We start from the raw sequence: 27,360 nt of genomic DNA on the forward strand, positions 1-27,360 counted from the left end.
GAATTCACATGGGGAAAATAATAAAGAAAATGGTTAACATATATTCCATCTAGGGATGCAGGGCGGGGTCCTGCATAAGCCCGCCAAAGTGGGAAGTTAGTTCAAACTGAACTGCATCACTAAAAATTTGCTATAACTAAGCTGAGCCTGTTTTGATTACAGAGCGGGGTGGATCGGGCGCCGCCCTGGATCCCTAATTCCATCCAAACTGCAGAGTTTTGCCTAATATATGCACAGGAAAACAAAAATATATTCTGGGCATTCTCATACACTGGAATAAACAAGAGAGTATCCTAATTACAACAAAAGAAGTACAATTAGTTTCCCAGTTTGCCAGCATCACCTCGCATGCCATTGGCAGCCAGACCTGTATGTAATCATAAAGTGACACAAAAACCTAGAACATGGACCTTGGGGCAACCATGCTTCTGTAGGGAGCAATGCCTTGTTTGGAAACTACAATGTAACATTGCTTAGTATGCCTCAAAAATCTCCAACACCGTCATTAGAAAAACACACTACTGTATGACGGTATGAGTTAACGAACAACTGGTCAGGGCCTCAAAGAGTTTAATTGTCAAGCAGAAAATCCTAGAACTAAGTCAAGACAATGAAACAATAAGATCCTACGGATATGATCATTTTTGGATGAAGTGTTTTATTAGGTAGCACCTGTGCAAACATCCAAAAAAATCCAAACTCAAAGAAGATAAAAGGCTTGGCATGTCCTGAATCAATGCAGTAATGCATGCGCGGTCGAATTAAAAGACGGCAAGTACAACCAGCTGAATTTGGAATTGAACACGACTGATATGAATGCCAGGTATTTCTAAGCACACTCAAAAGCCGGTAATATCAACCAAACTACCTACAGGTATCTCTCCATACTTCATCATCAGAACGATCACAACGGACAGATAGAGGGAATGATGAAAAGAGAAAAGTATTCTCAAGCAAGCAGTAACAAACATTGAACTTGCAATCTTGTAGCAGCAATTAGTAACAACAGCAATCATAATCTAATTACCTGTCAATACCCCCTCTCATTTAAATTCTTAGCCACAGCAATTTTAGGCCCGTTTGAGGAGCTTTACTCGGGCTCGATTTGGCTTATGAACCCAATACCTTGAATTCCTTGAGTTCTTCGTCACTAGCTGTTTACCTATGTAATGGGCCTCAATTCTGGTTTTAAAAGCTGTGTCATTATCCAACTTCGCGTGTGTTTCCTTTTGGCATTACGAAGTCTATCCCTAACAGGCATTTGATCGAACAGCAACGCTGCGGCCATAGCACAGCGTACAAAAACACAACCAGAGCACAGGAGCACAACAGATCAAATTACCGGCGTGCGGACGCACGCAAACACCAAAAGATGGATAAAAAGGGAAGCGAAGAAGAAAGGAAAGAGAATTTACCTTCACGGTGTCGAAAGGGTGGCCGACGACTACCTGGGCGACGCCTGCAGCAGATCCAGCGATGTATTCCTTGGCGGCGTCGCCTAAGCCAGCCATCCCAGAAGAAGCACCGCAGGCGGTCGTGCAGCGCTGAATAGGAAAACGTCGAAGCAGGGAGCAACGGAGGTTTCCGGCCGCACGCCGGCGCCGGCGCTCGAGGGGAAAAGGAAAGCAATGTTTTTTCGCTTCTGTTTCGGCAGGCGGGGGTCGTCCGGTGAGAGAGCAGAGAAAGGGAATGTTGTTGATGGGCTATCGGGGGCGGATGATATGGCCCATTTGGCCCAGTGTTTTGGGCTTCTCGAGCGGTTTTATACGTAAAAAACAACCCCTGCCTTCAAAAAAAATAAAACACTGCCAAGTCCCATAAACCTTGTTCTAAAAAAAATCCCACAAACCGTGTCTGCCGTCTAGCACCCCCACACCCCTCCGTCCCACCATTTCCCCTCCCGCCCACATTCTCGATCTGCATCAGCGCCGCCACCAAGTTAGATGAGGGCCTTAAGCATCTTCAACAGCCGTGCCAAAAGACGCGCGCGTGGTAAATTAAGTTTTCAGCACGGGTGGGACGTTTTCGCACGCTCCAGCGATGGCGGGAAATTAGCGCGCGCGGAAATCGTTTGCGCGTGCGCGGGAAAAGGCGGCAGCTCGCACGCTATTTTGGCACACCGCTTCCAGCATGCCTTTAAATTGTGGCGCTTGTCACGCGGCTATTCCACATTCTCTCTTCCTCTTCCGTTGCCACGCGCGCCTCCCCCGCTTCCTCGTTGCTTCCTCGCCGCTCCAGCGCCCTGCCACCGACGCGCCACCATGTCGCCGCGCCGTCGAGGAGCGTCGGGTTACCGCGGCGTCCGCCAGCGCCCCAACGGCTGATACTACTCCGAGATCCGGTCCGGCGATGTCCGGCTCGGCCTCGGCACCTTCGAGACGGCGCATGAGGCCGCCCGCGCGTACGACGCGACGGCGTGGCGCCTAGGCAGGCCGCGCCCGCAGATGAACTTCCAGGACGTCTACACGCTCCAGCAGGCGCTGGACGTCGCCACTCCGCCTCGTCTTATCACGGCACAAGACCGTGCGGAGCACGCTGAGCGGCAGCGCTGCCTCCTCATCGCCGAGGAGGACGAGCGGGCCATGGTGGAGTGGCGCCGGCGCCACCCGGAGGACGTCGCCGACGAGCAAGCCTACTGGGCGGAGCAGACGGCAAAGCGCCACGCGGACCGGTTGGACATGCGTCGGCGGAAGGCCCTGGCGTTATCGCAGTGCGAGATCGTTGAAAATGGTGGGCAGTCGATCTTTTCGGCTAATGATCCTCGTTGAGACGACATGTGGCTCGATACTTCGAACCAGACCAGCGAGGATGACGGTGATGATGATGACGACGACTGGGAGTAGGTTGTAGTTTATCTAGTTGCACTATCTAGTAGTTTTTTTATGTCGTTGCAGTTTTTATCTATCTATACTGTGGAACTATGTAAAATATCTATGTATCGTTTTTATCTATGATGTAAAATATCTATTTTAAATTATGTACGCAATGTGCGTGGGATAGCTCGCGCTGCATTTTAGCGCGGCTGCTGGAGCTACGCGCGCTAAGTTTTAGCGCGGCTGCTGGAGCCAGCGCTGTCCGCCGCGCTTTTTCAGACGATGGGCACGCTGCAGATTGCTTTTTAGAGCGCCGCGTGTTGGGCGGGTGTTGGAAATGCTCTTATGACGATTCTTTTGATCTAGCTCGATCATGTAGGGCTGTCCTTCTTACCTAGTTTTCTTTTATGAAATCAGGAAATTTTACTAAAAATGAGCAAGGTTACAATCAGTAGCCAATAGGCATACTATGGCACTAGAGGCATCTTGTAACCACATGTCGATTAGGTTCTCCACTCGCAACACATTAGCCAACAAAGTTACAAGTTCATTCGCCTCGTTGACAACATGGCCCATGCATGATCTATCCAGCCTTGCTTCCGTAAATGCGACAGTTACCTTTGTGTTATTTGAATGAATATGACTAATTGACGTGTACAGTTTACATCATGTGTTTGTTCATGTTTTTATACCATATCACAACAATTTATTGTCTTTTTACCGCGGTTGTGTTGTGAAATGTTCTAAATGTATCTATTTTTCGAGCACATTTGCTTAGCTTTGCCTTCTAGACTTGCCAAAAGTGAATGAAAACTAACAAGACCGATGATTTTTTTTAGCAAAATCACAATATGGTATCTGCTATTGTGCATGTATAAATTTCAGGTGGAAAACAACACAAAAAGATATGCACAAAAAATCAAAGGAGAATACTGCCTGCTAGAGCTAGGCCCCTAGGGAGGTCTAGAGGGGCCGCATGGCTACAAACTCTTAAGTAGAACCACTCACATCATCTAAAAAAACACTTTAGGCCCTTCCCGATGCTCCAAGGTGTACAGCTGCTAAGGACGCCACATAAGAAAAATAGTGATGTGACAAAGCAATTAAAGAGGAGAGAGAGCATTATGGTGACCCAGGAAGAAACGGTGCTAAGCACGTGAACCTATGTAAAGTGACTACCAACCAATACATGAAGGAGATTAATTATTAAACAATTCTATGAGGGAAGCTTAGCTACAAAAGCTAAGCACCTATACATTGGTGGGGGTGAAGGAAATATGCCCTAGAGGCAATAATAAAGTTATTATTTATTTCCTTATATCATGATAAAAGTTTATTATTCATGCTAGAATTGTATTAACCGGAAACATAATACATGTGTGAATACATAGACAAACAGAGTGTCACTAGTATGCCTCTACTTGACTAGCTCGTTAATCAGAGATGGTTGTGTTTCCTAACCATGAACAAAGTGTTGTTATTTGATTAACGAGGTCACATCATTAGTTGAATGATCTGATTGACATGACCCATTCCATTAGCTTAGCACCCGATCGTTTAGTATGTTGCTATTGCTTTCTTCATGACTTATACATGTTCCTATGACTATGAGATTATGCAACTCCCGTTTGCCGGAGGAACACTTTGTGTGCTACCAAACGTCACAACGTAACTGGGTGATTATAAAGGAGCTCTACAGGTGTCTCCAAAGGTACATGTTGGGTTGGCGTATTTCGAGATTAGGATTTGTCACTCCGATTGTCGGAGAGGTATCTCTGGGCCCTCTCGGTAATGCACATCACTTAAGCCTTGCAAGCATTGCAACTAATGAGTTAGTTGCGGGATGATGTATTACGGAACGAGTAAAGAGACTTGTCGGTAACGAGATTGAACTAGGTATGGGATACCGACGATCGAATCTCGGGCAAGCTAGGTATGGGATACCGACGATCGAATCTCGGGCAAGTAACATACCGATGACAAAGGGAACAACGTATGTTGTTATGCGGTCTGACCGATAAAAGATCTTTGTAGAATATGTAGGAGCCAATATGAGCATCCAGGTTCCGCTATTGGTTATTGACCGGAGACGTGTCTCGGTCATGTCTACATTGTTCCCGAACCCGTAGGGTCCGCACGCTTAAGGTTACAATGACAGTTATATTATGAGTTTATGCATTTTGATGTACCGAAGGTTGTTCGGAGTCCCGGATGTGATCACGGACATGACGAGGAGTCTCAAAATGGTAGAGACATAAAGATTGATATATTGGAAGCCTATGTTTGGATATCGGAAGTGTTCCGGATGAAATCGGGATTTTACCGGAGTACCGGGAGGTTACCGGAACCCCCCGGGAGGTATATGGGCCTTAGTGGGCCTTAGTGGGAGATAGGAGAGGTGGCCAGGGATGGGCCGTGCGCCCCTCCCCCCCCTTAGTCCGAATAGGACAAGGAGAGAGGGGGGCCGGCGCCCCCCTTCCTTCTCTCTCTCTTTCCCCCCTTCACGAATCCTATTCTAACTAGGAAAGGGGGGGAGTCCTACTCCCGGAAGGAGTAGGACTCCTCCTGGTGCGCCACCTCTTGGCCGGCCAGCCCCCCCCCCTTTGAGCCTTTATATAAGGAGGCACGGGGCACCCCTAGAGACACAAGTTGATCCACGTGATCATATTCTTAGCCGTGTGCGGTGCCCCCTTCCACCATAGATCTCGATAATATTGTAGCAGTGCTTAGGCGAAGCCCTGCGACGGTAGTACATCAAGATCGTCACCACGCCGTCGTGCTGACGGAACTCTTCCCCGACACTTTGCTGGATCGGAGTCCGGGGATCATCATCGAGCTGAACGTGTGCTAGAACTCGGAGGTGCCGTAGTTTCGGTGCTTGATCGGTCGGGCCGTGGAGACGTACGACTACATCAACCAAGTTAACACTTCCGTTGTCGATCTACAAGGGTACGTAGATCACACTCTCCCCCTCTCGTTGCTATGCATCACCATGATCTTGCGTGTGCGTAGGAAATTTTTTGAAATTACTACGAAACCCAACAGTGGCATCCGAACCTAGGTTTTATGTGTTGATGTTATATGCACAAGTAGAACACAAGTGAGTTGTGGGCGATATAAGTCATACTGCTTACCAGCATGTCATACTTTGGTTCGGCGGTATTGTTGGACGAAGCGGCCCGGACCGACATTACGCGTACGCTTACGCGAGACCGGTTCTCCCGGCGTGCTTTGCACAAAGGTGGCTAGCGGGTGACAGTTTCTCCAACTTTAGTTGAACCGAGTGTGGCTACGCCCGGTCCTTGCGAAGGTTAAAACAGCACCAACTTGACAAACTATCATTGTGGTTTTGATGCGTAGGTAAGATTGGTTCTTGCTTAAGCCCATAGCAGCCACGTAAACTTGCAACAACAAAGTAGAGGACGTCTAACTTATTTTTGCAGGGCATGTTGTGATGTGATATGGTCAAGACATGATGCTAAATTTTATTGTATGAGATGATCATGTTTTGTAACCGAGTTATCGGCAACTGGCAGGAGCCATATGGTTGTCGCTTTATTGTATGCAATGCAATCGCGCTGTAATGCTTTACTTTATCACTAAGCGGTAGCGATAGTCGTGGAAGCATAAGATTGGCGAGACGACAACGATGCTACGATGGAGATCAAGGTGTCGCGCCGGTGACGATGGTGATCATGACGGTGCTTCGGAGATGGAGATCACAGGCACAAGATGATGATGGCCATATCATATCACTTATATTGATTGCATGTGATGTTTATCTTTTATGCATCTTATCTTGCTTTGATTGACGGTAGCATTATAAGATGATCTCTCACTAATTATCAAGAAGTGTTCTCCCTGAGTATGCACCGTTGCGAAAGTTCTTCGTGCTGAGACACCACGTGATGATCGGGTGTGATAGGCTCTACGTTCAAATACAACGGGTGCAAAACAGTTGCACACGCGGAATACTCAGGTTATACTTGACGAGCCAAGCATATACAGATATGGCCTCGGAACACGGAGACCGAAAGGTCGAGCGTGAATCATATAATAGATATGATCAACATAACGATGTTCACCATTGAAAACTACTCCATCTCACGTGATGATCGGTTATGGTTTAGTTGATATGGATCACGTAATCACTTAGAAGATTAGAGGGATGTCTATCTAAGTGGGAGTTCTTAAGTAATATGATTAATTGAACTTAAATTTATCATGAACTTAGTCCTGGTAGTATTTTGCAAATTATGTTGTAGATCAATAGCTTGCGTTGTTGCTTTCATATGTTTATTTTGATATGTTCCTAGAGAAAAATTGTGTTGAAAGATGTTAGTAGCAATGATGCGGATTGGATCCGTGATCTGAGGTTTATCCTCATTGCTGCATAGAAGAATTATGTCCTTGATGCACCGCTAGGTGACAGACCTATTGCAGGAGCAGATGCAGACGTTATGAACATTTGGCTAGCTCAATATGATGACTACTTGATAGTTTAGTGCACCATGCTTAACGGCTTAGAATCGGGATTTCAAAGACGTTTTAAACGTCATGGACCATATGAGATGTTCCAGGAGTTGAAGTTAATATTTCAAGCAAATACCCGAATTGAGAGATATGAAGTCTCCAACAAGTTCTATAGCTAAAAGATGGAGGAGAATCGCTCAACGAGTGAGCATGTGCTCAGATTGTCTGGGTACTACAATCGCTTGAATCAAGTGGGAGTTAATCTTCCAGATAAAATAGTGATTGACAGAATTCTCTAGTCACCATCACCAAGTTAGTAGAACTTCGTGATGAACTATAATATGCAAGGGATGACTAAAGTGATTCCCAAGCTCTTCGTGATGTTGAAATCGACGAAGGTAGAAATCAAGAAAGAGCATCAAGTGTTGATGGTAGACAAGACCACTAGTTTCAATAAAAGGGCAAAGGGAAGAAGGGGAACTTCAAGAAGAACGGCAAGCAAGTTGCTGCTCAAGTGAAGAAGCCCAAGTCTGGTCCTAAGCCTGAGACTAAGTGTTTCTACTGCAAAGGGACTGGTCACTAGAAGCGGAACTACCCCAAGTGATTGGCAGATAAGAAGGATGGCAAAGTGAACATAAGTATATTTGATATACATGTCATTGATGTGTACTTTACTAGTGTTTATAGCGACCCCTCAGTATTTGATACTAGTTCAGTTGCTAAGATTAGTAACTCGAAACGGGAGTTGCAGAATAAATAGAGACTAGTTAAGGGTAAAGTGACGATGTGTGTTGGAAGTGGTTCCAAGATTGATATGATCATCATCGCACACTCCCTATACTTTCGGGATTAGTGTTGAAACTGAATAAGTGTTATTTGGTGTTTGCGTTAAGCATGAATATGATTTGATCATGTTTATTGTGATACGGTTATTCATTTAAGTAAGAGAATAAATTGTTGTTCTGTTTACATGAATAAAACCTTATATGGTTACACACCCAATGAAAATAGTTCGTTGGATCTCGATCGTAGTGATACACATAATCATAATATTGAAATCAAAAGATGCGACGTTAATAATGCTAGTGCAACTTATTTGTAGCACTGCTGTTGAGGTCATATTGGTGTAAAGCGCATGAAGAAACTCCATGCTGATGGAATTTTGGAATCACTTGATTATGAATCACTTGATGCTTGCGAACCATGCCTCTTGGGCAAGATGACTAAGACTCCGTTCTCCGGAGCGAGCAACTGACTTATTGGAAATAATACATACTGATGTATGAGGTCCGATGAGTGTTAAAGCTCACGGCAAGTATCGTTATTTTCTGAACTTCACAGATGATTTGAGCAGATATGGATATATCTACTTGATGAAACATAAGTCTGAAACATTTGAAAAGTTCAAAGAATTTCAGAGTGAAGTGAAAAATCATCGTAACAAGAAAATAAAGTTTCTACAATCTGATCGTAGAGAAGAGTATTTGAGTTACGAGTTTGGCCTTCAGTTAAAAACAATGTGAAATAGTTTCACTACTCATGCCACCTGGAACACCACAATGTAATGGTGTGTCCGAACGTCGTAATCGTACTTTACTGGATATGGTGCGATCTATGATGTCTCTTACTGATTTACCGCTATCGTTTTGGGGATACGCTCTAGAGATGGCTGCATTCACGTTAAATAGGGCACCATCTAAATCCGTTGAGACGACACCATGTGAACTATGGTTTGGCAAGAAACCTAAGCTGTCGTTTCTTAAAGTTTGGGACTGCGATGCTTATGTGAAAAAGGTTTCAACATGATAAGCTCGAACCCAAATCGGAGAAGTAAATCTTCATAGGATATCCAAAGGAAACTATTGGATACACCTTCTATCACAGATCCGAAAGCAAGACTTTTGTTGCTAAATTCGGAGTTTTTCTAGAGAAGGAGTTTCTCTCGAAAGAAGTGAGTGGGAGGAAAGTAGAAAACTTGATAAGGTAATTGTACCATCTCCCTTATTAGAAAGTAGTTCATCACAGAAATCTGTTCTTGTGACTACTACATCAATTAGTGAGGAAGCTAATGATGATGATCATGTAACTTCAGATCAAGTTACTACCGAATCTCGTAGGTAAACCAGAGTGAGATCCGCACCAGAGTGGTACGGTAATCCTGTTCTGGAAGTCATGTTACTAGACCATGACGAACTTGCGAACTATGAAGAAGCGATGGTGAGCCCAGATTCCGCAAAATGGCTTGAGGCCATGAAATCTGAGATGGGATCCATCTATGAGAACAAAGTATGGACTTTGGTTGACTTTTCTGATGATCGGCAAGCCATAGAAAATAAATGGATCTTCAAGAGGAAGACGGACGCTGATAGTAGTGTTACTATCTACAAAGCTAGAATTGCCGCAAAAGGTTTTCGACAAGTTCAAGGTGTTGACTACGATGAGATTTTCTCACTCGTATCTATGCTTAAGTCTGTCCGAATCATGTTAGCAATTGCCGCATTTTATGAAATATGGCAAATGGATAAACAAAACTGCATTCCTTAATGGATTTATTAAAGAAGAGTTGTATATGATACAACCAGAAGGTTTTGTCAATCCCAAAGGTGCTAACAAAATATGCAAGCTCCAGCGATCCATCTATGGGCTGGTGCAAGCATCTCGGAGTTGGAATATACGTTTTGATAAGTTGATCAAAGCATATAGTTTTATACAGACTTGCGGTGAAGCCTGTATTTACAAGAAAGTGAGTGGGAGCACTACATCATTTCTGATAAGTATATGTGTTTGACATATTGTTGATCGGAAATAATGTGGAATTATTCTGTAAAGCATAAAAGGAGTGTTTGAAAGGAGTTTTCAAAGAAAGACTTCGGTGAAGCTGCTTACATATTGAGCTTCAAGATCTATAGAGATAGGTCAAGACGCTTGATAAGTTTTTTCAATGAGTACATACCTTGACAAGATTTTGAAGTAGTTCAAAATGGAACAGTCAAAGAAAAAGTTTCTTGCCTGTGTTACAAGGTGTGAAGTTGAGTAAGACTCAAAGCCCGACCACGGCAGAAGATAGAAAGAGAATGAAAGTCATTCCCTATGCCTTGGCCATAGGTTCTATAAAGTATGTCATGCTGTATACCAGATCTATTGTATACCCTGCACTGATTTGGCAAGGGAGTACAATAGTGATCTAGGAGTAGATCACTGGACAGCGGTCAAAATTATCCTTAGTGGAATAAGGAAATATTTCTCAATTATGGAGGTGACAAAAAGGTTCGTCGTAAAAAGATACGTCGATGCAAGTTTTGACACAGATCTGGATGACTCTAAGTCTCGATTTAGATACATATTGAAAGTGGGAGCAATAAGCTAGAGTAGCTCCGTGCAGAGCATTGTTGACATAGAAATTCGCAAAATACTTACGGATCTGAATGTGGCAGACCCGTTGACTAAAATTATCTCACAAGCAAAACATGATCACACCTTAGTACTCTTTGGGTGTTAATCACATAGCAATGTGAACTAGACTACCGAATCTAGTAAACCCTTTGGGTGTTGGTCACATGACGATGTGAACTATGGGTGTTAATCACATGATGATGTGAACTATCGATGTTAATCACATGGTGATGTGATCTAGATTATTGACTCTAGTGCAAGTGGGAGACTGAAGGAAATATGCCCTAGAGGCAATAATAAAGTTATTATTTATTTCCTTATATCATGATAAAAGTTTATTATTCATGCTAGAATTGTATTAACCGGAAAACATAATACATGTGTGAATACATAGACAAACAGAGTGTCACTAGTATGCCTCTACTTGACTAGCTCGTTAATCAAAGATGGTTATGTTTCCTAACCATGGACAAAGAGTTGGCATTTGATTAACGGGATCACATCATTAGTTGAATGATCTAATTGACATGACCCATTCCATTAGCTTAGCACCCGATCATTTAGTATGTTGATATTGCTTTCTTCATGACTTATACATGTTCCTATGACTATGAGATTATGCAACTCCCGTTTGCCGGAGGAACACTTTGTGTGCTACCAAACGTCACAACGTAACTGGGTGATTATAAAGGAGCTCTAAAGGTGTCTCCAAAGGTACATGTTGGGTTGGCGTATTTCGAGATTAGGATTTGTCACTCCGATTGTCGGAGAGGTATCTCTGGGCCCTCTCGGTAATGCACATCACTTAAGCCTTGCAAGCATTGCAACTAATGAGTTAGTTGCGGGATGATGTATTACGGAACGAGTAAAGAGACTTGCCGGTAATGAGACTGAACTAGGTATGGGATACCGACGATCGAATCTCGGGCAAGTAACATACCGATGACAAAGGGAACAACGTATGTTGTTATGCGGTCTGACCGATAAAAGATCTTCGTAGAATATGTAGGAGCCAATATGAGCATCCAGGTTCCGCTATTGGTTATTGACCGGAGACGTGTCTCGGTCATGTCTACATTGTTCTCGAACCCGTAGGGTCCGCACGCTTAAGGTTACGATGACAGTTATATTATGAGTTTATGCATTTCGATATACCGAAGGTTGTTCAGAGTCCCGGATGTGATCACGGACATGACGAGGAGTCTCGAAATGGTCGAGACATAAAGATTGATACATTGGAAGCCTATGTTTGGATATCGGAAGTGTTCCGGGTGAAATCGGGATTTTACCGGAGTACAGGAAGGTTACCGGAACCCCCCGGGAGGTATATGGGCCTTAGTGGGCCTTAGTGGGAGATAGGAGAGGTGGCTAGGGATGGGCCGCGCGTCCCTCCCCCTTAGTCCGAATAGGACAAGGAGAGAGGGGGCCGGCGCCCCCCTTCCTTCTCTCTCTCTTTCCCCCCTTCACGAATCCTATTCTAACTAGGAAAGGGGGGAGTCCTACTAGGACTCCTCCTGGCGCGTCACCTCTTGGCCGGCTAGCCCCCCCTTTGAGCCTTTATATACGGAGGCACGGGGCACCCCTAGAGACACAAGTTGATCCACGTGATCATATTCTTGGCCGTGTGCGGTGCCCCCTTCCACCATAGATCTCGATAATATTGTAGCAGTGCTTAGGCGAAGCCCTGCGACGGTAGTACATCAAGATCGTCACCACGCCGTCGTGCTGATGGAACTCTTCCCCGACACTTTGCTGGATCGGAGTCCGGGGATCGTCATCGAGCTGAACGTGTGCTAGAACTCGAAGGTGCCGTAGTTTCGGTGCTTGATCGGTCGGGCCGTGGAGACGTACGACTACATCAACCAAGTTAACGCTTCCGTTGTCGATCTACAAGGGTACGTAGATCACACTCTCCCCCTCTCGTTGCTATGCATCACCATGATCTTGCGTGTGCGTAGGATTTTTTTGAAATTACTACGAAACCCAACAAGAGGGGGAGGGACTAGTTGCTAAGATTTTTAATGCACTTAGCACCTCATCTAAGCACCCATGCATTGGAAAGAAGCCTTACATTGTTGGCTACTTTACAACAAGCATTTCACCATCACCATTGGCCATTAGCAATAAGTGCGTTAGATCCTACCTTACTTGCTTAGGGGATCATTGTAGGGGCACATGTGCTTGTATTTTTTTTAGATATGTTCCGACTTCTAGGCGGTTTTCTTTCAGTGCTATAATATGCATGTCGATTATGAGGTGTCTATTTCAAAATCTACCAGATCAGGTGCTCCATTTTCTAGAAGTAATCCAGACTGTATGGGTGCTATTCTTTTAGTATTATGATGTGCCCATCAATTAGAAAATGCATGTGGAAACTTTATAAATCTCAAGATCTATTTACTAGTATTTTTTTTGCTTGGCAATATGTGTCCCATTTTCACATAATAAAGGCCAAGTTACAAGCCACGTATAGTTCCAAATAACGGAGATAGCACGCAATAGCGCTAGCGCAGTAGTGTCCGGTACTACTCAAATTAAATGTCAGTACTTTTTGTTAATGATATATAAATATACACAATAATATAGTGTTTTTACAAATCCGCTACGTGGACATAGCGCCCGCAATATCTCCCGCTATCCGCATTCCGCTACGCAGACCCCAATCCGCTATTTAAAACCAGTCAAAACTGAAAATGCTCATAATGGTAGGGAGTATGTTCACATACGTAAACATATGTATTTGTACTGTGTTTCAAAAGAACATGATCTTTATATTTTCGGGTATGCCACCAACTTAGAGTCATGGATAGAAGTACCTCGGATGGTCTTCTTTTTTGAGCCTTGCTATATTTTTTTAGCCTAAGTAACCTGAACGGTCAGTTTTCAGCAAATTACCCAGTTCGTGCTTCGCTGCGTTTTACAGAAGTGTTTGCAGGACTGGATCAAGTCGTGCCATTAGGAGAACCGATCCGAAGTTGTCAATGCAGACCTGCTGAAATTACAGCAAGGACTCCGTGGCCCAATGGATAAGGCGCTGGTCTACGAAACCAGAGATTCTGGGTTCGATCCCCAGCGGAGTCGGTTTGTACTTTTTTGTTTTGCACATTCTTATTTTTACATAAAAAAACCTACCGGGCGTGCTTCGAAGCTCCTGCGACGAACATTTTGTTTTACCCACGGTTTCCCCGAGTCTCTCTCCCATAGTCACTAGCCTTGCGCAGCACTTGTTTCGAGAATTACTTGTCCCGTTCTCCGGTCCACCGCCCACACCGGCTTGCCGGGGCCGAGGGAGGAACGCGGATGTGACGGATCGGCACCTGTCAACGACGGGCGTCGTCAACTAGCACTACTCCAGTTCAGGGGGTAGACGAGGGCAGGCAGCCAATGGCGCGGCGACAGGACCGACCGCCCGAGCCTTAATTGGCGACGCGGCGACCGAGAGGGCGTGCGCGTCGGTCGACTCGGCTGTCGAGCATGGTGACAAACCGACGGCTGGCGAATGTCGTGCTAGGAGATAGGCGCGCTGACCGGACCGTCGCCAGCCGTGCGTCCTTGCAGGGGTAGTACTTCGTGCTAGTACGATCCAGGATCGCCGCCGGCCGAGCACGTCCGCGTCGCGTCGACCAACGACAAGAAGGACACACAAGTGAGGCACTGCTCACGCTCTCTCGACAAGGCGACAGGAGCAGTGTCCTCCCCTCCCACTGTGCTTCCATACGTTTTTACCGGCTCCCGGCATGCTGCTTGCACAACGTGTCAAAATGCTCGGCATGACCGGGCAGGGCAGTAGATAAAAATTTATGTACAGCCTGAGCAAATACGACCCCCTGTATGTTCACGGATGTGAAGCCGGTCACCCCTTGTTTATCCACGGTTGCAACCACATCCCACATCTGCAAATCCTCGTTCTCATGCTGCTTCGTGCAACGTTTGTTTGGTCGCACCTACACCATGTATGAAACACACAAGCTATGTTCAAAAGGCAAGATATCCTAGAACTACTCGCCGTCGTCGAAGATGTGGATGACCCTCTTGCTGGAGCCGCCAACCTCGTGGTCAGGCGGCATGGCGAATCTCCGGCGTTTCCTCCTCCCCGTCATTGTCCGCAAAGAGCCGCTCCTGCCTCACTTCGCGCAAGTGGATAAGGCGGCGACTCGCCGCCACCTCCCGCTCGGACTAAAGCGAGCCGAGGATGGCTTGGTTTTCGACCACGGGGCCGAGATCGACGACGAGCGTCACGCGGGCGGCAGCACCCGCTTGCTTCGCGCTCCAACCGTTCCGCCTCCGCCTCCTCCATGCGCGGCGCCTGCTCCTCCATGCCCTCCATGCCGACGCAATGCGACATGACGTTACTTGACAACGCCCATCTCGGCCGCTATCTCTGCCCAACGCTCCGGCTTCTGTCGAACCATGACTGATAGCAAGGGTCGGAGCGGAAGGGGGCACATACGGGGAAGCAATGGCGGCGGGGACGAGAGGAAAGTGGGTGGGATGTGGCAGCTAGGGTTTGCCCTCGCCGTTCGGCTTAAATAGCTAGGTTCTTGGCTCCTCGGATGACGCACCGACCCACGCCATGAATGCGGCCACCAAATCGGTGACCTCCCTTGACGGACCAAAGTATTTTCGCGTCCGTCCGTCAATGCGACATGACGGATGCGTCCAAGTAGACTCAAATCCGTCCCATATATGGATTGTGTTCGAAAGGTGCCGGACAGTCCGGACATATGGGTTAGATGATCACAACAGCAGGTAGCATGTATCACGAGCGAACAATCTTCCATGATTATACACAAGTCCAGCAAGTCCCAGATTCCGGTTAGTAACAACTTACACATATTTGCACACAAAGAGCCTCGAGAGTCATCAAGCACGAGCTACAAGACACATTTACACGCGGCGTACACGTACGATCCCACCACTGCCCGTCCGTTCGGCCCTCGATCCCACTATGCACAAAGCGCCGGCGCGCCACCTCGGCGCGGCGGCGGTCGGCGTCGGTCACTTCCCGAAGCTGCTCCTGCACTTCTGCGACGGAATGTGCACGTGCTTCCCTAGCCCCGCCGTTCTCATCTCGCACGCCACGGCCAGCCTCTTGGCCGCGAACGCGAGCGCGCCCACGTGCACCTGCACGGGGAACTCCACGGCGAGCTCCAGCGCCACGGCCTCCTTCTTGGACCCCCCGAGCGCCTTCTCCACCGCCTTGGGTGTCGCGTGGCCGCCGCCGCCGCGCAGCAGCACGTTGAAGTCCTTGGCGTCCACGCCGCCGTCCTCTGGCGTGCCCACGTCCGCGGCCTTGGCCAGGGCCGTGCCCCGGTGCAGCAGCCTGGCCGCGCCCCCGTCCTTGTACCACAGCGCGGTCACCTTGTTGGGGTTGACCGCCGTGAGGAAGAAGTCGTAGTCCACCTCCGCGTGGCGCTGCGCCGACGCGTTGCGCACGGAGAGCCTGTTCACGGAGAAGCTCGGCGGGGCCGGCCGCATCACCACGACGGAGAGCCAGACGCTGGCGCCCAGGAGCAGCACCGCGGCGGCCGCCAGGGCGAGCGTGAGCAGGAGGGGCGTGGAGCACGCGGAGCCGCCGCCGCTCTTGCCGCCGCCGGCGCGCTCCGCGCGGTACCGCTCGGCGAGGTAGGCGTTCTCGGGAGGCGGCACGCGGTATATCTGGTCCTTCTGGACCTTGACGACGTACGTCTCGTGCGGCGGGGCCCTGAGCTGGGCGAGGGCGGCGGAGGCCTGCTCGGGCACGGGCGGCGGGAGCGCCCTCTCCGCCATGGAAGGAAAGAGGACGGCGAGGTGCGAGGGGGCGGGAGGGAGCTGGCGGAGGACGTCGCATGAGGCGGGCGGAGGGCCCGATTTGGAGGGAAACCGGGGGGAGCGCCCGTGCGCGCCACGGTTTTGGCGACATGCCTATTGTTGGCGGGTGGCACGCACCACCGCTCAAGGCTCGTCGCAACGGCCGTCGCGCCCTGATCGTATTGTTTCTCGCGAATTTGCTAGTTTCTCATCTAATGGAGATTATGTTTTGCGACTGATAATGAGAATTAGCAAAGTCTATCTAGCGAGGATTAACAAAATCTATCTAATTTATATGTCATTGATTTTACCTAGAGGTTCATGTTATTTCTCTTCTTCTTTGCACTCCCTGTTATTCTGTTTGATTGAGTGAGATATACCTAGATAGGATTTGGCCACACCTTCTTTTATTTTATACTACTAGTAGAGATCATCTGAGATCGGTGTGTCACAAATGAAATGCCCGAGTGTTCCAAAATCATGCGTCGATGCCAACAATCATTTTTGCCAAGAGTCGGAAAGCAACGGAAAGATCGGCCCCTTACGTAATCTGCGTATAACAAATCTCTCGCGGCCTCTGAATTCAATTGGATGGCCCCCCTTCCTAATTTCCTCCAAAAAAACTTAGAGAATCTCCAATGGCAACCCGCAGATTTCCTCCCGCATCCATCCACGGATACGGATGCGGGAGGCCTCCATCCAACGTTGTCCGCATACATTTCAATCCGTATTTAGACAAACTGAATGAAATTCATGCAAACCGACTAATATTCATTAAAGTTCGGATAGAAAATAGCACAAATCACTCATACATAGCATGCAAATTAAGCCTAGTACAACAATGTCTCAGATTCGACTAGATTCCGTATGTCCAACAAGTTTTTCATCAACGGATCATGTTGTTCCACACATACTCTCCCTTCAGCTTCATCCAACATTGTGTGCACGTAAATGACCGTCCCTCTGTATTGTGGTGCACCACGCAGTGCGTGCGGGCTACATATAATGCGTAGACCAAACCAACGTTGAGTGAATGAATCAATCAATAAGTTGAGCAAGAGGAAGCAAAAGTTACGTCTCGTCCTCTGCCCCGTGCAATGGCCACATTGTCTCGAGCTGACGAACCACGTCACAAAACATGATGACGTTGGTCTGGATAGTGTACCAACAATACGATAACGAACTCACGTTTGAGCTGTTGAATGATGAACATGTTGTAGGTTGCAATGTGATTTTGTGCACGAAACTTTTCATGCACTTGCTGCCATAAGGTCACCCCTCTTCTCCTGCCTACGAATTCCGCGGATACGGCCAACCACGCATCGCACAACAACTCATCCTCCATGGTCGAGTAGCTCACCATCCTTCGTACTCTAAAAAACTACATAACATTTGAAAAAAAATTCAATGGCATTTGACCAAACACCTGTCGTGCGTGGTGTTCGCCATGGAGGTCGTCGACGGCGGGGCGGAGCGTATCTGGGTAGAAACGACTTCAGCGTGGACAACTCCGTTGTAAAGGCGAGCGGGCGCGTCGATGCTGGTTGCGGACGTCCGACAATGCCTCTATGACGGCCGGAGACGTACAATAATGACGGCGGAGGTCGAGGGTGCGGATACAAAGTAAGGAGGAGAAGGGGCAAAGTGAAAGGAAATGGGACTGAGAGGGAGGATTGGGTGGGCCGTGGGTGTCACAATCCTATGTACTGTCCGGACTCCCGCAAATCTCCTCTTATTTTGTCTTCCATTTACAGGAGAAAATGCGTCCAGACCGCGGCGCGGACCGACACATACCCATGTTGAATGACTTTCACGGTCCTAACGCATGTGGGCGGTTTGCGTATCCACGTTAAAGATGCCCTTGCATAGATGTAGCATTGCTCCCCCGTATATCCTCCCCTGGCTCTTCCGGAAATGTGGCAGAGATTCTATCCTCGTTTAAAGAAAAACTCTCACAATATGTTTGAAGAAAAATATTACTACTACTGTAGTACTGTGGTGAATTTTAACCATTGTATACCACTCCACTAATCCCACTCGCCAAACGTTCTCAACTGACGAATCGAATGCCCTTCATGGATGGCAATTAACATCCATTAACTGCACTAAAAGAAAAAATATTCTTGCTGCAATGAAGTAGACCCTCTAATGAAAAATCAATGCTGGTGTGCAGAACTGGAAACGCACGATGTGACTTGGTCAGTGGTGCATGAAGACGAAGGATCGCATGGCTAGCAAGCATGGAGGAAATATTTCCTTAAAATAGTTGGGTGGGTCTCTTAACCTGTCACATTTTTAATTCCCGGAAAAAATGCACGTACTAAAGTAGCTAAACTTGTACCTTCGCCGCATAATCTCTACTAGCTCGTTGCCAAAAAAATAAAAATAAAAAAGTCATGTACTTGGGCAGAGACTGCGTGAACGATTGTCCATCTGGTGCACTGAGCAGAGCTGTTGGAGTCGCCACACGGGCAAGTCTCTGCTCTCCTTTTCCTCGTCTGGATTAGCCAACAGCCAAGTGTCATATCTGTCTCTTTCTACTCTTTATTTTATTTATAGCAAGGGAGAGCAGTTTAGCCCACTTGCTCCTTGCACTTTTGTTTGGCGGGCATGTAAAAAAGTAGATAGTTTTTTTAAGTCGGCCTCTAAGAATCTTGATTCATTAGAAAAGAAGAGGATTGCTTGATTAATTAATGAAAAACCAATCTCGTAATTTTTTGTAATGAAAAACCAGGCTAAAACCGTCTCCGCAGCCCAAAGAAGGCAACACCGGGCAACGCGGACACCCACGCGAAGATACAACAATGCTGTAGAGAAGAAGCACAAAACCAAGATCGTCACCAAGCCGAGTAGATAGCTTCTTTTGTACTCCCTTAGAATGTTTCTTCTTAAGCCTCTCTACAAATTCCCTCGTTACCATAGAGTGGCCAGCGGAACTAAAGAAAGACAATGTCATTGTTGTCGAAGTATAAAAAGAAACACTGGTTGATAAAACAGTTACCTTTTGCAAAAATGATATTCTAAATGCTCAGCATCCAACATGTTGGCCAACTTTGAGGTTACGTGATGAAACAAAGAACTCAAGTCCACTTGAGAAAACATTATTTTCAACCCCAAAAAATATAAAATAGCCAATTTCAACTAAAAAACTATATGAACGCTTCATGGCAAGTCAAGCTCATAAATTTAAGATATTTCGACACGAAAAGAGACCAATATCATTCACTCGTGCGCGAGGGCTGGTTTTGCGCGCCCACCATCACATGCTGGTTATGTTTTTCACATGTTATGTCTATATATAATTGGTTTCTTCTGGTTTATCGCATCATCAAAACTGTAGTGACACACTTAAGATAAGTAGATAACTCCCATCTTCGAACTACCATCCTTAGTATCATACCTAGTTTTCACGTTAGAATGATTCTTCTTAGCCTCTCTACAAATCCCGCCGTTCCCAGGAGTGCAACCAAAACTGAAGAAAGACAATGCCATTGTTGTCTAAGTACAAGAAGAAACACCGGTTGACAAAAGCACTTACTTTTCGCAAAAAGGATATTCTAACTGTTTAGCATCCAACTGGTTGGTGAGCTTTTGAGGTTACGTGAACGAAAACATTCAACTCCACTTGAGGAAACATTATTTTTTACCCCCAAAACCAAAAAAAGCTTTCAACTATAAAAACTACGTAAAATCAACATGCAACATTTTCATGGCAAGTTAAACTCAGAAATCCAAAACATTTCAACACAAAAAGAGACCAATAACATTCACTCGTGTGCGTGCACGAGTATTACGTTGCGGTTTCTTCTAGTCTATTGTAGGTAACACGGATTGAGTGAAGTAAACGTGTCGGGCTTTCAGTTTTGTTTTTTTGTTTTGTTTTGTCTGCTTTACTTCCGTTGTATGGCAATTTGGACTTTCCGTAAACAATAATCTGGTTTTCTAGCAGTAGGGTGTCTTTTGTTCTACGTTTCCTTACGTTTGCGCCGGGTGATCAAGTACTTTTTGTTTAGATTCACGATACCACGAAAAGTGGACCTAAAAAGCCGTAGAAAAAAAATGAGAAGGTGCATAGTATAAGTTCTTAGCGTTGCATCATCAAAATTGTACTGACACACTCAAGATAACTCTTTTCTTCGAGCTACCATCGCCAGTATCATAATTAGTTTCCACTTTATCATAACAAGTTCTTTTGTCGTTCTCGTGAGATAGCAGAACCCAACCTAAAGTCGTAGGAACAAAAAGATGACGCAAAGTGTACCGAGTCGTAGAGTTATGCCAAAAAGTATTTTTTTCAAAGTTTCATCGTCGAAAATTGTAAATAGCATAAACGGCCCCTAAAAAAGAAACCACGTAACACAAATAGACATGCGAGCATTTTAAAATGCGCAACAAGACTAGCGTGTCATGTAAGGCAGGTTCTATCCCAATTAGTAGCACAAAATTCAAAGGGGGAGAGATGGTAGTGGTAGTTGTAGCAGCAGCAATGGGTGGGTGTATTTTTTTTTTTTTTGAGGGAACAATGGATGGATGGATTACCCAAAGCCGAAACAGAAAGGATCGATCCCAGATCTGGTGCGGTTAAAATCCATGCGGCGGGTAGAAAGATCGTCTATATCTGTTGGTAAAAAAATTAAAAAGTAAGAAAAATAATACGGTGGTACGCTCGTCCCCTCCGGTCAGTCGTCCAATCCAGCCAGCAGTGCGGAGGAAGGGGAAGAGCTGAGGGAGCAGGGAGGAGGGGGGAGGATGGCCAAGCCAGCCAAGGGGAAGGAAGGGAAGCCCTACGCCGAGTCAATTGGGTATATAAACCCACCAACGCCTCCCTCCTCTCCCCTCTTTTGCATGCCTCACCGGCCTCCTCCCCTCCCCTCCGCCCCATCCGCCTCCCAATGCACCACTGCTAACCCCTGCTCCCGATCCCCGCTCCCGATCCGCGGATTCCCCGCCGATCCCGCCCGCCCCCGCCCCCTCCTCTTGCAATCTCCGATCGGATTCTCTCTTCTCTTCTTCTCCTCCGCCTCCGCCTCCTCTCCGTTCTGGTTCCGTCGGGCGTTTGGTGTTTGATCTGGCGATGAAGGGCCCGGCGGCGGACGAGCGCCCCGAGGAGAAAGAGATGGACTTGCTCCTCAGCGAGATCCCCCAGGTCACCTCCCCGCAGGCGCACCGGGCCGGCGGCGGCGGCGCGCTCTCCCAGGGCCATGGCGGCGGCGACCGCCGTCACGGGTTCGCGCCGCCGCGCTACGCCGCGTCGCCCCGCCGCGCCGACGACGCCTGCTACGCCGTCGTCGTCAACCGCCGCGACGACGGTGATCACCAGGGCGGCGGCGGCGGCGGGGGCGCGTACCACCCGCCGCTCCGCGTCTGCCCGGCGCCCCTGCATCCCTCGAGCCCCTTCGTCGCCGCCGCGCCGTCCCCGCTCGTGCAGCCCGTCGACGACCCGGAGAAGCAGTGGCTGGCCAACCAGCTCCGCTGCCTGCTCGTCGAGGACGCGCCCGCCGCGCCCCAGCCCACGCCCGTCGGCAACGGCGCCCCGGCGGACTTCTCTGCGGCGCGTGGCGCCGCCTACTATGGCTACCCCTTTGGGGCGCCGGGCTCCTCGGTTCCTGGCGAGCCCCTGGTGAACGAGCAGGCCATGGCGGCCGGCTACCGCTTCGCGCTCGGACCGGACGTCGGCCTGGGCGGCCACCCCGGCGGCCTGGAGGTCAACATGAACGGCTTCATGTACAATAGGACAGCAAACGGCACCGGCATTGGTTGGGGACAGGGCCTGGTGCACCCTGCTCATGCTCACCCCGAGCCCTTCATGCTTCCTGGGCAGGCTGCCGCAGAACAGCACAACTGGGGGTTTGTTGGGACTGGCTCGATTGCCCTTGATCCCCGTGGTGGAGCAGCCCGTTCACCCAAACTGCACTGCGAGTACGGCGTGCCTGTGCATACCGGCAATCGCTACATGAAAGGCGGCATGAATAATCAGATGGAGGCGTTTCGCCGCGAGGATGGTCAGAATTTCGATGGCAAGAAGAACATGCCTGTTCTCCACCGTGCCAAGGACAGGAGGTTTCAGCAGCATGCCAACAACAACAGGGCACTGGAGATGGAGAGTCCTAGGATGCTGAGGTATGAGAACATGGTTGGAGTTAAGGGGTACATCTACTTCATGGCCAAGGACCAGAATGGCTGCCGGTTCCTGCAGCAGAAGTTTGAGGAAGGGAAACAACACGTGGATGTGATTTTCGAAGGAATCATTGACCACATGGCAGAGCTCATGATCAACTCGTTTGCCAACTATCTCATTCAGAAGCTTCTGGATGTGTGTGATGAGGATCAGAGGCTGAGGATCATTGCCGTGCTGACGGAGGATCCTGTGAAGCTGCTGAGAATCTCTGTGAACTCTCATGGGTAATTTACCTTCTCTTGCCTAAACTGATCAATTAACTGCACCATGATCCTGAAATTAGAAGTAATTTTACTTGCTAACCAATTGTCACAAATTATTACTGTATTTTGAGATTGCTGCAATTTGTGTTTGGATAAGGAAGTGCACTGGCAGTAGAAGTGTGAAATGATGCTTACATTGCAACATAAACCCCTTTTGTTACTAAATGCATGCAAATGATTGGTGATGATTTGGTTGTTGTGATTTGTTTCAGCACAAGGGCAGTTCAGAAATTGATAGAGACTGTTAAGATCAGGAAGCAGATCGTGCTCATTATTTCGGCCCTACAGCCAGGCTTCATGCATCTTGTCAATGATCTCAATGGTAATCATGTCATACAGAAGTGCTTGTCAAACTTTGGTGCAGAGGAGAACAAGGTACATAATAGTACTTACATAGCTATTTTTAGTCATATAACTGACTTTGAGCAATTATTAGTTATCATTTTTTTTAACAAATACACTCCATAAGTTTGAGAATCAGCACCATGACAATGAATTTATCAGCTATGTTCTGTGGACCTACCATGCAACCTGCACAATCTAGTGCAAATTAAATATTGAAGTACTTGAACCTACACATGTGCATAAACTCATAAGAAGTATGTTGGCTTGAATTTATAACACGTTGTTCCGTGTTTACTTACATTATGTAAATTTGCCGGCAGATGAACAAAAACTATACCTGTACATCAGTATGTGCATAATCTTAGAAGTTTATCTTTGAAAGAGTTTCATTAGCAGTTTATATGCGCTAGCCAATATTCAGGAGACTGTGTTTGCTGATTGTTATCCTAATTCCATAAGCATCACTGTATATACAAAAGGTACCTAGGACTTTGAGGTAGGTAGTACTAGGTCTTATTTTTATGTATCTGTGATACTTGGGATCTGGACGGCTAGGGATAACTAAAAAATGACCTGAATTTAAGTTAACAGATCGGGACATTAAAAAAATTCACGTCCTAAAATAATCCAAAACCTAATTGTGGTTATGCTTAACTAAATTACTAGTGTTTAGGTTCTCCAGTGGACTAATTTCTAGCATAATCATCCTAACGATGTTGGTTTGGTGTGACCCTTGAGCCCCCCCTCCCCCCCTTGTACTTGACTTTGATTATTATATCATGTGCATTCCTTTATTCTTCTGTTGTCTTTTACATATTTCTGAACGTACCTTGTGTTTAAGTTACCAGATCTTATTTGTATGTATGTGTTATACTTGGGGTCTGGACGACTAGGGAGACCTAAAATATGACCTGAATTTAAGTTACCAGATCGTGACATTAAAAAAATCACGTCCTAAAATAATCCAAAACCTAATTGTGGTTATGCTTAACTAAATTACGAGTGTTTAGGTTCTCAGTGGACTAATTTATTGCATAATCATCTTAACGATGTTGGTTTGGTGTGACCCTTTGAGTCCCCCCCTCTCCTTGTACTCGACTATGATTATTATATCATGCATCCCTTTATTCTTCTATTGTCTTCTACATATTTCTGAACGTACCTTGTGTTGGAGAATAACCCGCAAGACTAATATCAGCAGGAATATTTGATTGATGCTAAGTTTTCTTTTAACATGGGAATATCTCGATCGTGAAGTTAATGTACCAGAACTTATACAAGTATATTCTGCACTTACATTATCCAATGGCAAATGCCAACGTATAGAAATTTATTTATGGAGCAAGTATGATCGCCTTACAAACTGTCAATAACTCAATGTCATTTTGAACGTCATATCTAGTGGTGAGCATGTTGGGTAAATTAGTAGTGTGTTATGGAATTCTTATGCAAGTGTATGAAGCTATGCAGTTATCTTGCTTGATTTGATTATATCGTTATCATCTGTGATGTATTTATTGATTTATTCTACTCTCTTTGGACAGTTCATATTTGAGGCTGCTGCAACTCACTGTTTTGAGATGGCAATACATCGCCATGGCTGCTGTGTTTTACAAAAGTGCATAACTAGTGCACGTGGTGAATATCAGGCGAAGCTAATTGTGGAAGTGTGTGCTCATGCCTTTCAGCTCGCTCAAGATCCATTTGGGTAAACCCACCCTTCCTCTTTATTATCTTGTACTTTATGCTATTTATAAAGGAACATTCTTGCACTATGTCTTCCCAATTCTTTTGTGAAGCAGTTTTACTTGTCTGCTTACTTGTAGAGATCTTATCAGTGACATGTTATCAACACTAGATATATAGATTCATATTACTGGTGGATTTAATTAAAGGGAAGAATATCCAGCTTATACTGATAATACTTTTTTGATATTGTTGCTCGTTGCTCGCATTATATCATTAACTGATCTTTTGCTGGAGTAAGAGTTATCTTCACCTCCCTTCTCAGAAGAACCATATCTTCACACCATCAGCTTGATTAGCCCCTTAACCTTAAAAATCTTATTTTCCCATAGTTTCTGTTGCTCTAGATTCAACTCATTTTCAGGCGATAACATGTAACAGTAATTAGTCTTCACGGTCTGTGCATTTCACAGACAATACAATAAGGGTGCTGATAATGGAATGAACTGTGCCCTGATTACATGAACCCAACCTTTGTTGTAATACCTTCAATTCTTTTTTTCTTGCTCCCTTGTATAATCTGAGAGTTAGACATCCCCAACCAGATTTATCTTTTGGCAAGTAGTGAATGTATCTCCATCATGTGTTTCGTTTCTCTGTCATGAGATTAACTTGGTATTTTTCAAGCATGTGTTTGGCAACATGTAAACTATATTAACTCTGATAAAACTAAAGTTGTTGCCTATTTCCCCTTGTTTCAGCAATTATGTGGTACAGTATGTCCTGGACCAGAAAATTCCTTCTGCAAATGCACACCTGGCATCTCAGTTTGAAGGAAGTTATGTTTATCTCTCAAAGCAAAAAGTGAGCAGCAATGTGGTGGAGAAATGCCTGAAGGTCTTCTCAGATGAAGACAAAGCTGCCATAGTGTTTGACCTGATTTCAGTGCCTCATTTTGAACAACTGCTGCAAGACCCTTTTGCGAACTATGTCATTCATACTGCCCTTGTTAACAGCAGGGTGAGTGTTTCGATCCATATGATTTTTCGAAGTACGTCAAATTACAGCATGCATATTGCTCACTATCGTTTTTCCTTGACAGGGCCATCTCCATAATGCGCTGGTTGAAGCAATCCGCCCTCATGAAGAAGCCCTTCGGACCAGTCCCTGTTGTAAGAGAATCTCTAGAGCCATCTCTAGGAGGTGAAAGGTGTACAATCTGCAGCGCCAAAGAAATCTGTATTGTTGTCAATTTATGTTTCACTAGCTGTTTACTATGATGTATCTGCACACGGTCTTCTGAGTTCAGAAGGGTGGTTTTTGGCTGCAAGAAAGGTTCGACACATCGTCAACTTCTGTAGAATTTACCAGGTGTTGCCATCCGAGATGTACGTTTTGCTGGGCGCCTATTCCGATGGTGATGGTGTAGAGTTGTAAAGAAAAAACGTGTGCTTTCCGAGTTGTCTATTTTGTATCTGCTGTATCTTTTTCCTTTGGATTGTTAGACGGAGAATAATTAGTAATGGTGGACAAGTTGCTATAGTTGCTATATATTTTGGTCACTCCAACTTGCTTGAACTCTTCTCTCCAGTTTTGGTAATGAAATAATAGCTCATCATGATCATGTCTGTGGTATTACAGAAAATATATTGTAGTGCTCACCTGTTTTGCCTGTTACAGAAGGTATATATGGCGGGCGTTTCATTCAGTACAGTCGATATACTGTTGGACCAAAGCTGATTGATTATATGAGTATATCACAATTGAACGACTTAATACTATCAATGGTCTCTTACCTTGGTACAAATTGTTTCTTTGACGTAGCTTTTGGGCCATCGAAGTTCCTTTGAAGATCGTAATCTTTTAATCTTTTGATTGTCTTTTTCTAAGAGAGATGGTGTGCTTAGTAAGGATAATTTGACTAAAAGAAGCTTTTGCCTGGCGATAGCATACTTAGCTTGGATAAATTTGGTTACTAGGTTTAAGAGACAACCATTTCCAGGGCTAGTATGGCGCATTAGTCCTTGTGGACTTGTGGTGGGTGTGCTGAAATGATACTACAACGTGTGATAAAAAGTAACCAGGTAGATGCAGTGTAGATTCATTTCCAAGGTTTTCTTCTTGTGAACCAAACTGGTTTTTGATGTGGTCTTGACAGTTATCCTCGTGTGTACAAACTAGTTGTTTTTTGCGGTCTTTATTTTAAGATGTTTTTGCAGTTCAATTTAAACTACCAAAACGTCTTGCATTTAGAAACAGAGGTAGTACATGTACAAAGACTGAAAGTTTGAAAGGATTTCAAATATATCCAACTACAGACGCAAGATTTCAAATATAAACCCGAGACGATCACTAGAGCTAGGCTAGCCATTCCATCCGAGTGGCTTGATTCTGCCTCACAATCTTCTCCTCCCTTGCC

General features: G+C 46.0%; 3 protein-coding genes and 1 non-coding gene across 4 annotated transcripts; 3 read left to right on the forward strand and 1 right to left on the reverse strand.

Moving 5' to 3' along the window:
• The first annotated feature begins 2,424 nt into the window (after positions 1 to 2,424).
• Positions 2,425 to 2,808, forward strand: LOC125554256. Its single transcript, XM_048717830.1, has one exon. The coding sequence runs from the start codon at positions 2,445 to 2,447 to the stop codon at positions 2,766 to 2,768; it is 324 nt and encodes a 107-aa protein (XP_048573787.1). The 5' UTR covers positions 2,425 to 2,444; the 3' UTR covers positions 2,769 to 2,808.
• A 10,879-nt stretch (positions 2,809 to 13,687) lies between these two features.
• TRNAR-ACG lies at positions 13,688 to 13,760 on the forward strand. The gene has a single exon. It is a non-coding gene; the product is annotated as a tRNA-Arg (tRNA).
• Positions 13,761 to 15,539: 1,779 nt separating this feature from the next.
• LOC125554257 (NDR1/HIN1-like protein 13) lies at positions 15,540 to 16,512 on the reverse strand. The gene has a single exon (XM_048717831.1). The coding sequence runs from the start codon at positions 16,446 to 16,448 to the stop codon at positions 15,678 to 15,680; it is 771 nt and encodes a 256-aa protein (XP_048573788.1). The 5' UTR covers positions 16,449 to 16,512; the 3' UTR covers positions 15,540 to 15,677.
• A 4,563-nt stretch (positions 16,513 to 21,075) lies between these two features.
• LOC125554258 (pumilio homolog 1-like) lies at positions 21,076 to 26,549 on the forward strand. The gene is made up of 5 exons (XM_048717833.1): positions 21,076 to 22,871; positions 23,123 to 23,285; positions 24,800 to 24,963; positions 25,703 to 25,961; positions 26,044 to 26,549. Exons 1-5 carry the CDS (start codon positions 21,544 to 21,546, stop codon positions 26,146 to 26,148), a joined length of 2,019 nt encoding a protein of 672 aa, XP_048573790.1. The 5' UTR covers positions 21,076 to 21,543; the 3' UTR covers positions 26,149 to 26,549.
• Positions 26,550 to 27,360: the final 811 nt, after the last annotated feature.

This window comes from Triticum urartu, chromosome 4, assembly GCF_003073215.2.
Source record: "Triticum urartu cultivar G1812 chromosome 4, Tu2.1, whole genome shotgun sequence".
NCBI classification, from domain to species: domain Eukaryota; kingdom Viridiplantae; phylum Streptophyta; class Magnoliopsida; order Poales; family Poaceae; genus Triticum; species Triticum urartu.

Bases quoted from the DNA above. Each gene is read 5' to 3' on its own strand.
- LOC125554257 (XM_048717831.1), bottom strand. From the start codon at position 16,448: ATGGCGGAGAGGGCGCTCCCGCCGCCCGTGCCCGAGCAGGCCTCCGCC.
- LOC125554258 (XM_048717833.1), top strand. From the start codon at position 21,544: ATGAAGGGCCCGGCGGCGGACGAGCGCCCCGAGGAGAAAGAGATGGAC. The intron at 23,286-24,799 runs GTACATAATAGT...CTCTTTGGACAG, and splicing joins TTGGTGCAGAGGAGAACAAG to TTCATATTTGAGGCTGCTGC. The intron at 24,964-25,702 runs GTAAACCCACCC...CCCTTGTTTCAG, and splicing joins CTCGCTCAAGATCCATTTGG to CAATTATGTGGTACAGTATG.
- LOC125554256 (XM_048717830.1), top strand. From the start codon at position 2,445: ATGAACTTCCAGGACGTCTACACGCTCCAGCAGGCGCTGGACGTCGCC.